This window comes from Gavialis gangeticus, unplaced genomic scaffold (assembly GCF_001723915.1).
Source record: "Gavialis gangeticus isolate Ggan-Ray unplaced genomic scaffold, GavGan_comp1, whole genome shotgun sequence".
NCBI classification, from domain to species: Eukaryota; Metazoa; Chordata; order Crocodylia; family Gavialidae; genus Gavialis; species Gavialis gangeticus.
The window spans coordinates 5,406,852-5,417,952 of record NW_017729023.1 but is presented as its reverse complement, the minus strand read 5'-3'; the positions used below and the strand labels follow the sequence as shown (position 1 = coordinate 5,417,952).

At 42.5% G+C, this 11,101-nt stretch overlaps 1 protein-coding gene across 1 annotated transcript in view; it reads right to left on the bottom strand.

Moving 5' to 3' along the window:
- Positions 1-1,652: 1,652 nt before the first annotated feature.
- ADAMTS3 (ADAM metallopeptidase with thrombospondin type 1 motif 3) overlaps positions 1,653-11,101 on the bottom strand; it is a 368,935-nt gene continuing 359,486 nt past the window's right edge. Inside the window, exons 20-21 of the mRNA XM_019516763.1 lie at positions 11,011-11,093; positions 1,653-4,514 (exon numbers count right to left, since the gene is read on the bottom strand). Coding sequence (XP_019372308.1) covers positions 3,934-4,514; positions 11,011-11,093 — 664 coding nt within the window. The 3' untranslated portion in view covers positions 1,653-3,933. The remainder of the gene's footprint in view (positions 4,515-11,010; positions 11,094-11,101) is intronic.

The window sequence follows — 11,101 nt, the reverse complement described above, 5'->3', positions numbered from 1 at the left end:
GCCTGGCATGCTCTTTGTCACTCTGCTTCACCCAATTCTTCAGTTCCTTCCTTTCTAGGAAGATTCATGCCATAGATGATGGAGAAAAAACAGAGATAATAGGAAAGGTTTCTTGTCAGGAAATGTCTGTTTGGAAAGGAAGAAGTGCATTCCACTACTTGTATATGCCTTGTCACCTAATTAATGAATATTACCTACAGAACACCCCCCATATACAGTGTTACTGTCCCCACATACAGATGGGGAATCACTACATAGGCTGGAGGAAGTCAGTTATCTAACATTATGTAAGAGATCTATGGCAGAACTGGAAATAAACCCCACCTTCCCCTAATTATGTCAAGATTTTTTTTTAAGAACAGAAAAGTATTCTGAAGTATACAGGTCATCTGCTTATAAAGAAGCTTTCAATCAGCATGTTGCATCTCATTCCAATAATCAAGTGATTCATGAACTGAAGGGCATCAAACACAAGGGGAAAACCATTTCCACAGAGAAGGCTTATTTCTTAAGTACAAGGCTGAGGAATATCAATTCTGATTGAGGGATCAAAAGTGTCATTATACTTCTTGTAGACCATTATGGCCACTATAGGCAAAAAGTGGAAGGTCGTTATATTTCCCTTGTAACTGCAAAAATGAACTCTCCATCAGAAATTGTAACAAGAGAAACCAGACAATAGAATCCATTCAGGTAAGCAGGCTGATACGATCTGTGCCAGTTGATGTTGCTTAGCTATGCCACAGCATATGACTTTTAAGATGAGACTCAAAGGGGTAATGAAAAAATATGCCTTTTCCACACTGGTGCTTTCATAAAAATAACTTACTTGATTTCAGCCAATCATCCTTGACAAAGCTCGCATATGAGTTAAAAGAATGTGTCTGCTAGTGGACCCTCCTCCATTAATGATTCATCTCTGGGTGGAGATGTTCTAGAAGATGCCTCTGGCCACCTGTGGTTTCTTCAGACAGGGAATGGACAGAGCCAGCTGTGCCTGGATTTCAAGGTCAGAGGTGAAAAGATGAAGTGCCGCTGTTTCCACAGGTATTCAGCTGGCATACTGTCTCTTGGACACTAAACCAGGTTGATATAAGAGCAAATACTAGGCTGCTTGAACTTACAAAGAGACCAGGCTAGATATCAGGAGGCACTACTTCACAGACAGGGCGGCTAGGAGCTGGAATCAACTTCCATGGGAAGTGATGCTTGCCCCTACCCTGGGGGTCTTTGAAAGGAGGCTAGACAGCCACCTAGCTGGGGTCATTTGACCCCCGCATCCTTTCCTGCCCATGGCAGGGGGTCGGACTTGATGATCTGCTTAGGTCCCTTCCAACCCTACCAACTATGAAACCAAGGGTGGTACCTGTTGGTCCACATTGTCATGGAGCCTCTCTTCCCTCTAATGCTTAGCTCATACTGGAATCAAGGAGAAACTGGCCTTCCATCTTTTGTGCTTGTATCTCTGTATCCTGGATCTTGCTCTCTATTTCCAGATTGGAAAAAAGGCAAGCTTTACTTCTATAATGGATTGAAATAAAATTAGTTGAGACTTACATTTTAATGGGTTGACAAAGAGTTAAGAAAGGATGTGGATCTGCCTCCACTTTGCAAAGTGGCGATTAAACAACAAACCAAACTAAAGAGAGATGTTACATTAATTTTTTTTATTGCTATGAGCTCCCCAGTACAACAAACAGTATCAGTAGTGTACACTTTAATGAAAGAAAAATAGCGTGGTAGAAAAGGAAACAAAAAAGATACAAAGAGTATCTACATCCATCTTGTATATATGTGAAAGGTAAAGATAGAGAGAAAGAAAATTTGACTTTCTGGGGAATTCCAGGGGAATAAACACACATCCTATTCATCTGTTTGAGGCTTAGGGATTGTCTGCTATACAGTCTATTTAACACTAACTTATTTTGACCTTCAAAAGCCTTGCATAAAGGTAGCAGCAATTCTTTAGAGGCATCAAGTCAATACTTCCATGGGTTAGATTACAAACGTCATAATGCAAGACAGATCTTACATAGTGTGAACTATGCTATTAGGTTGGGGAGGTGTAATTTATTTACATTCTAGTTGACAATAAAGTCTCCTGACACAGATTTGCATTCTGACTTCACCTCAGTGATTCTACAAAATTACCTGATATGTTTATTTGTCCATTTCCCAAACATCATCCATGGAGTCCTAATCTATTTCATAGTGCTAAAAATTCACTGTTTTATTAAAACAGTTTCCTCAATAGGACTTTTTTGTAGAAATAAAAATTGCACGTCAAGCTTCAGTAAACTATTTAAAAAGCTAAAGATGCTTGTAATAAAAAACACTGTCACTATTTTTTTCCAAAATAATTAGCCCAACAATTTGTCTACAGTAGTTTAGTTAGCTTAAATTTCTGTTCTATTCATATGACACAGCATATACAGGTGTTTATTACATCTCTGTATTTTATCTTAGCAAAAAAAGTCATTGCTATTAGTGTAAATATTTAGTACATAAAATACTATCAAGAATTTTATTTTTAATAAATATCTTTAGTTCTTGATCCTATATACAAGTACTTTACAGCAACACAGGAGAGAGCATGACTGGGTCAACTGTGAACAAAATGGTTGTTGATATAAATTACTAGTAAACTATTGCAGTCAGATGCATTGTGGTTGTGAGGATTTCAAAGTGAACCATGCTGAAAAATAAATATCTCTCTCACCTTTAAATCAATGTTTTAAACAGGAAAAAAAATCCATTTGAAGTCTTATAGCTACTTCTGGTTAGTGCCTCCTTTAGCTTTGTGATATTTTTTCAGCTTCAGGAGAAATAAAAAGGTCATCCAGAAAACCCAGCTCATTTTTGTTTTGTGAACACCATAGTACTGTTTGGTTATACATAGTTCCTTTCCTGCACTCATTTGTCCTTTTAGGACAAAAGAAAATTAAGAAAAGGCACTGATTGTTTTATATCAATCATAAGGAATGTCTGACAGGTACAGGCTAGCAGGGTTTGTGTATTTTCACAGGCACCTGTTATCATTTTCTTATACCTCTGACAAAAACTGTGAAAAAGCTAAATTACTTGTAATTAACAGGTACCAATGAGTAGGCTCAAACCTGTAAGTCTGCACTTTTTTCCGTTTCCAAAATGAAGCATCACATTGTTGATATTAAAAAAAATCTTAATGTCAGTAGCTGTAAGTCCATCTAAAACAGAACTCCTCCTCTTATGACAATGCTGTTTTGAAAATCAACTCATGGAATGTAAATAAGGCAGTATGCAATGGCAGGCACCTAGTAATTATCCAGAAATGTAACATAGGTTAACAATGGTCTGACAACACAAAACTCTTAAAAATAATATGGATTTTCTGCAATATACAGTATTTACACAACAGCTGCACATTTGCTCATACAATATCCATTTATATAGATAAATTAGCAATACAAGTCTTATGGATTCTGTTGTTCCATTGCAAAAAACTTTTTTCAAAAAGTGTAAACCTTTGATACCTCTTGTGGTAGTGGGTTTCCTCTCCCCTCCCTTTACACATGATGTTTTTTAAAACAATTAGCTAATGAACACCCATAGGTTCTGGCCATGTCTCCTGTACTAGAGCATGACCAATACACCCAGTAACTTCCTGTTATTGTTGTGGTGCTAGTCTATGGCGCTTTCCTCCAATGCATTCAAGCTAATCGGATAATGAAACGTGTGGAGGAGGAGGATGGAAGCAACTAGAAAGTGAACCAGCACTTTTTGTTCATTTACAACTAAAAAGAGTTGATCTGTAGAGAGCTCTGCTTTTGGAAAGCAGCATGCACCATGGTGTCCAGAACAACAACAATAAAATAAACAAACAAACAAAAACAAAACAAAAATATAACTCCCTCATCCCCCTTTCTAGTACTGTTTTCTTTCTTGTATTAACTTTCATCTTTCCAAAGTGGGTGGTCTCAAAAGACGTTTCTTGTCAATAGGCTTTTCGTTTTTCCTTGAGGTTCGCAATGGAGGCAGAGTACCTACGGAAGTGTTATCTGCTACCCCAGGAACAACAGCTGCCAAAGCTGAGGCATTATAGGAACCCAGATTACCAATCTTGATAGGTGGCTGATATGGTGTTGCAATTAACTTAGAAGTCTTACTTCCTGCTTGGCTTACTCTTCTCTGGGGTGATTCAACACCTTTGGGCTTACTGTATGATGGTGAAATATGTATATCAATGTCCTCTTCCAGAAATGGCATTCTCCCCAAAGAGCTTCTTTTCTCAGGAGTGAATTCTGAGTGATGAGGTACTAAAGATGTTGGCATCACCAGAGTCCTAGGCAGGTCACTAGCATCAAACATCACTTCCTCTTCAATTTCAGCAGCTTCTGGAAGGTAAGGAGGTGGAAGAGTGCTACTGCGCTTGCTGCAGGAATCACAGCACAGTTTGTTATAGCCAGGGATAGAGCAATAACGTGCCAGTACTTCCATCTGACAGAATATCGACTTGTCTCCCAGGCATGGCTCATCTGCAAAAATAAAAAGCACAAGATGGTAGAGGAGGCTGAGGGAAAGCATGGAACTATGCTGGCTTAAACCAACATTTTCAAAAGTAATTCACAACTCTAGGTACCCAGCCTGAATTGCCAGAAAGGATCCTGAGCTTCAGAACAAATTCAGGAACCATCTTCTAAAAACCAAGTCCTTTAACTGTCTCTAGTCAGGCACCTAAAAATCACTGGCTACTGCTGAAAGTGCTGGCTTCCTTGAACAGGAGGGAGGAACAGATCTGTTCAAGCTCAGAAAGATGTGTCCAGTGCCCAGTGAGTGGGGAATGCCAGATGCAGTACACACAGAATATTTCACTGCATGATTTATCAGCTCTGACAAACTGTGGAAGATGTATAATCCAACACTTGAGCAATATTTGACCCTCCCCCTTCCCATCACAAAATCTTCTCATATTTTGGCCTAAGGACAGCTGTCAACAACTCTGGCCTCAAAATGGAGCTTCCTCGAAAGAAATTAAATCACAGGCAGTATTCCTCAAAGATGACTTTTATATGACTTTTATATGTTAAAAAAGAAGAAAAACTACATTTTTGAGGCCTTTGGTGACCTAAACAAAATGAATGACCAGGGATCTGGGCTTTCCATTTTCTCTGTTTAAAGAGAGAAATGCAGATTTTTCTCCTTTAAAGGAGAAAAATGCAGGAAATGGCAGGTTTCCCCTTGCAAGCTGTCAGAGTTCCAGCCTGCAAGGGGCTGGGGGGAAGGCTATCAGGCAGGGAGCACCACATGCATATGCAGATGGGGCTGGGGACACTGCCCAGCCTGCTGGTACATGGGGCCTGGGGTTGGAATGTGCGGCCACAGGGCCCGGCTGGGGTGCAGCAGGTGGCTGGCTTCCTGCCACTGTGTGCACTCCCAGGGGAAGGCATGGGGGGGTATGTGTCCCTCAAATTTGTGCATAGGGTGGTGGGTGGATGCAGGTTGGTGCCTGTAGGCTTCGGGCTCCCCTTCCTGATGGCTTCCCCACAGGGCCTCTGTGTCCTAGCAGGTGGGAAACAGTGTGGCAGGGCAGAGTGGGGTGGGGCAGAGAGGCTCAGTGTCACTGTCAGGAGCCCCACACTGCCATGGCGAGGCACTCCCTGCCTGCCCAGCAGTAGCAGGGACGGTCATGTGGAGTTGTGCCCCCTGCTGCTGCCTGGAGGGCAGGGGGCACTTTGCCTTGGTGGCACGGGGCTCCCAGTGGCAGCACTGAGCTTCCCTAACCTGCCCTGCCATGATGGGTCCCATTTGCTGGGCCCTGGAGACCCCGGGGTGAGGGCAGCAGGGCAGGGAGCCTCAAGCTGACAGATGCCAGCCCACATCCTTCCCACCCTGCTCCCATGGGTTCCGTTCCAGCCTTGCCACCCATGGGAAAGGGGGATCTGGGCTCTGTGCTCTAGCCTGCCACAGCAGCCACTTCTTCCCACAGGTGGCAGTCAGGGCTCGGGCATTGCTGGGGGGTGCAAGGGGCTGCTGGGGGGTGCAAGGGGCTGCTGGGTCCCTGGCCTCATACCCCTGACAGCTGGTGGCCCCCTCCAGCAGGGCTGGTAGGGACAGGGAGCTGTGGGTGGGGAGTGAGGGGCACTGGCAAGGCCAGGTGTCTGTGAGTGGGCAGTGAGGGACACTGGCAGGGCCAAAGGGCTATGAGTCCTGAGTGAGAGGCACTGGCAGGGCCAGAAGGCTGTGGGTGGGGAATGAAGGGCATAGGCAGGGCCAGGGGGCTGTGGGTTGGGAGTGAGAGGCACAGGTAGGGCCAGGGGGCTGTGAGCCTTGAGGGGCACTGGCAGGGCCAGGTGGCTGTGGGTTGGGAGTGCAGGGCACCAGCAGGGCTAGGGGCTGTGCCTTGGGAGTGAGGGGCAATGGCATGGGCAGGGTACCAGCATATTGGGGCTCCTCAGTGCCACAAAGCAGTGGTGGGGGACAGCCACAGCTGGACCTGTGTCCTGGTGAGCAAAGGGGGAGCTCTGATTTTCCATGATTAAAACCCCAAAATCAAACCCCCAAATTTATAGGTATTTAGAATTTATTATAGTGATTGAGGCATTGTCCCCCCCCATATATCTATACCTATAGGTCTATATCTATAGAGATATAGATATATAGATATAGATATTTAGATATAGATATATAGTAGTGATGACCAAGGGAATACCTTTAACAAATATGTGTCTCAAATTTCCTACATACCTAGTGCATGGGATTTGATTCCTTTTTGGAAGATATATTTTGAGGCTACAAATCGGAACACCTAATGGAATTCATCACACTGTACAAAACCAACAAGGAAAGTGGTTGCACAAGGTGTCAAAACAAAAACAATTCATGGGTATTTCAGGCTGTTCTGATCAAGTCTCTGCAAAGATCTACACATAAGTCTGTCACTTGGTTTTGCCTGTTTGCAGGATTGGGACTAATCTTCACACATAGTAAACTGTGAGAGTTCAGGGCCTCTCATAGGTGGACCACAAGCATTGTCATCAGGCTTATCATAGGAATGGAGCACTGGATGAGTGCACTTGGGTCACTGGGCACAGTCCTCCACAGTGACAGACAGCTACATGGAAAAAGAGTCTAGAAGGAACTGGATCAAATCAATGTGCAAGCGGCTCAATAATCCTGACACTGATCAGAAACGGACTCTTTGATTTAAATCTTCTCCTGTCTAGGTCCTGTCTAAGAAGCCAAGAAGTGTAACAGTAATTAAGACTATTGTACAAGTGAAAAATAGATAGCAAATTGATTACACCACCCTCTAGTGAGTATAATGAGCTCACCCAACATTCTGAAATAAATGAACTACATGGATCATGATTACAGAACAGAGAAACATAACTGGACAGAAATGTGCAAGTCATATTAGAATTACAGTGGAAAGCAGATACTGTATGTAATATATGACCCTAAGGAATATCAACACTAGCAGGTTGAAAGCTAGAGAACCTGGATATCAGACTGCATGTTGAACTTTAAAAATTTCCCCCACAGTAAAAAATAAGGATCAAAGTCTTGAGCAGAGCACCCACAAAGAAACATGGTCTTGTACATACAGAGAAATGCAGAACATTTGGGACAGAGGAACATAATCCATACTCTGTTTCTAGCTTGCCACAGCAGGGTTGGATTTGGCTTGATGAACTGATGTTGGCCTTATTGTACAGCATCTTCCTATAGCTCAGTGTTTGCTGTACTTAAAATCATCTAGTACTTGTACTGCTCAACACTGTAATATTGCCATATGGCTTACTGCACTTTCCTTGCCACTTGTTCATTTGTAGAACAGGTGTTTCTCAATGCTTCAATGGGCATGTCTACATGTGCATTTAAGCACCACGAAATTTAATGTGCATTAAATGGCAGGTGTCTACACATGCAGGGACTTGGCACTAAAGTTAGTGCACTAAAATTAGTCCCTGCAGCCCTGCCATGTGCCCCTAGTGGCTAGGCAGACCTGGCAGTAAAGTTAGTACCAGGTTGCATCTACACATGCATTAATGCACTTTAACTAATCACACTTAAATTTGATATCTGCATTTGCAGGTATCAAATTTAAGGCACGATTAGCCTAATTTCGCTATTTTTAATGTGCATTAAGGGCACGTGTGTAGACGCATGCCCATAATGTGCATTATATTAGGCTAATGCACATTAACGTATCTTGTGTAGTCATGCCCAGTGTGTGCTCTTTTCTACTCTATTTAGTCTATCAGTCCAGGAATTTATAAATGTCCCAGTGATGATGGTACTTCAGGGTAAGCACAAACTGTCTGTGTGCTTGGACATGCTGGTGATGGGCCTGGTGATGGGTTTAAACAAGCACTTAAATAAAAACAGAGGGAGTATTAAACTTGGAATGAAATTAACCCCCAATGCAAGGTGCTAATGCTAGCCCTTAGGATCAAGTCCCTGTTTCTGGTGATGTAAGTAGTGACTAGGTCTAGTGCTAGAGTGTTACATGGTAGGGAAATTTAATTTGAGAGGGGAACAAAGATTTTGTACTGCACTCTTGCCAGGCGTGTGCTGTCTCAGACACAAATTATACCAGTCAGAAGGCAGTGCTGGAGTGGAAGGTCAGCAGTTTATTACAGTTGGCTCTGAAGATTGTTTTAGTCCATGATAGCCAACAACAACAAACATGAGTAAATGTAAGCTGTTTTACTTCATAAATATTTTAACTTCCTTAGACAGATTTTTTTATTCAGTGGTACTTGAGGACCAATGGGCAATACTGCAATTTTATGAATATCCTAGCCTGACATTTCCCTGGGAATCAATAAATTCCTCCCACACTGCTAATTTGAACTTTCTAATATGGGCCTAACCCTGCCAAACCTGATTTTGCTGCCAGTCTCTCAGTGGTCCAAGTTTCACTGGGCATATCTACACATGGGCTTTAATGTGCATTAAAGCATCACAAAAAACGTGCTTGTTGGCTAATGAACGTTAAAATATGCTAACATGCATTTTTCTAGTACTTCACAGTGGAAGTACAAGACTTAATGCATGTTACTGAAAGTGCATTAATGAACATGTAGGTGCCCCCATACAGGATGAAGCAACTGGTACTGACTGAAATTCAGTGAGTACTGGAGACCTGGCTCCCTTAGCCTCCTTTGAAAATTCTTGTCCACAATTCAGTTGATAGACAACCATGAACTGTCTGCCAACAGTAATGCACCTATATTAGCCTCTGCTGAGTCTACAAAGCGTTTTTCCCCCTTGTGTATGGAGGTCAGACTATCACATTACAATTATCTAATTCAGAAACAAAGCACCTTGGATCCAAATACTGGAAACCATTACCCATGTGCTCAATGTGACTTCTCACGTGCAACATTAAACACACACATAAGATTCCACAATATTAGGACTTTATTCTTTTAATTCCACAAGTGTTATTCTTGGCAGTTTAAAAAGCACTCTTTTCCATAAGACAAAGGGTAACTGTAGTGCTTCTGCTTTTCTGTGAAGTTACAGTAATGCTTTGCTTCCCCCCAGTGTTCAGAGTGTTTCACAATATACAGCGCATTGATAAAACCTTTCCTTATACTAAGCTTCTCCATAAAATGCCCCATCACGGAAACAGTATCAGTTTACCTGCACTAGTGGCAGTGAGAGTGGGTTTAAGTGTAAACGGTGAATAGACTTGCATGAACTGAATTAGACTACATTGGTATAAAAAAAAACCCTTACTGTTCCACAATAGCGCTCTCTCTATTGCTTTCAATAAAGAATCAGTGGCAGGGCTAGGATTGCAGTGGGAATTAAAAGAAAAACTAAATTAAATCAAACAAACAATGAATGTAGATGATTACAGAGAAGAGAAATATTCCTAGTCATAAAAATGGTCTGAGAAAATATTTTAGTGTGCTTGTACTCTGGGAAAATAGCACTGTGAAATACGAATGACTTTATGTGAGTGTCTCAGCAGTTCCTGTATCAAAAGAAAGCAGTTTCCACTTGCCAGCCTTGCAAATTCACCCTGGGACTTGAAAATCAAGCCTGGCCAGCACTAGGCTGGCCAGAACTTTAAAAACCTGTACTTTGGCACCTAGCCAACAGAGCAGTATATCTACATCATGACCCTGGCATATACAGGGAAGTAGCTGTTCCAGCTTGCCTGTGGCAAACCTGGCACAGGCATTCCCAAGGGACAAGCAGCTGCGGTGCAAGGTGTGACGCTGCTACTTGTCCACAGGGAACCAAATGTCTGCGCTCATCTGGACGCAGTCTAAGTGTGTTCTTTTGCTCTGTGATTCAGCAGTTATGTCACTGATGTGCAGAACTAAAAGCTGGGTTGACAGATCTTTCAAATGAAATAAAAATTTATGTCAGAAGTGAAGGGTGCAATTTGCAGAATGAAGGTTGAAAGGTACTGGTTATTTACCACTTTGCAGCACCACAATGCCTACGATGGGCCTAAGCTTGGTATCCAAAATATTATTAATGTGTACTCTTAATAGATGCAGCTTTATTTACATGGCACAATTTAGATGTATTAGGGGTGCACCGATAAAAGATTTTCTTGGCTGATACCAATAGCCAATTATTAACCAGCCATATCGGCTGATACGGATCTGAAAGGCAATTTGGTTACATGTTATGCCAGAGGCTGCTGGAGTGCGCCAAAAAAGGCTTATGTCAGTACTTTAAAATGTACCGACATAAATAAACCTCTTTTTTTTGGCTCATTCCAGCAGCCTCCTGTGTCAAATGTGTGGGTGGGGGAGTGAGGGGCATCAGCAGGACTGGGGGCAGTGGGGGGAGGAGGGTTTCATTTTAACCACGGATTTTGGGGTTTTTATCAGAAAATTGGCAATTTTTTATCAAAGGAAACCAGGATCCCCATTTATCACACCCTAGCTCTCGCCACCTCCTCACATATAGCTGTCACCATGGTATTTAGGCATCACAAAATTGCAACAGAAACTGACACTCTCATGGCCTCAATTGCAGCTATATCAGACACTCACTTACCATTGCAGGGAGCAAGTTTACAAACCCTCGTTGACTCAGGTTTTTCTCCATTGCACTGGTCACCAGCCCGACATATGATCTGCCTGGTTTC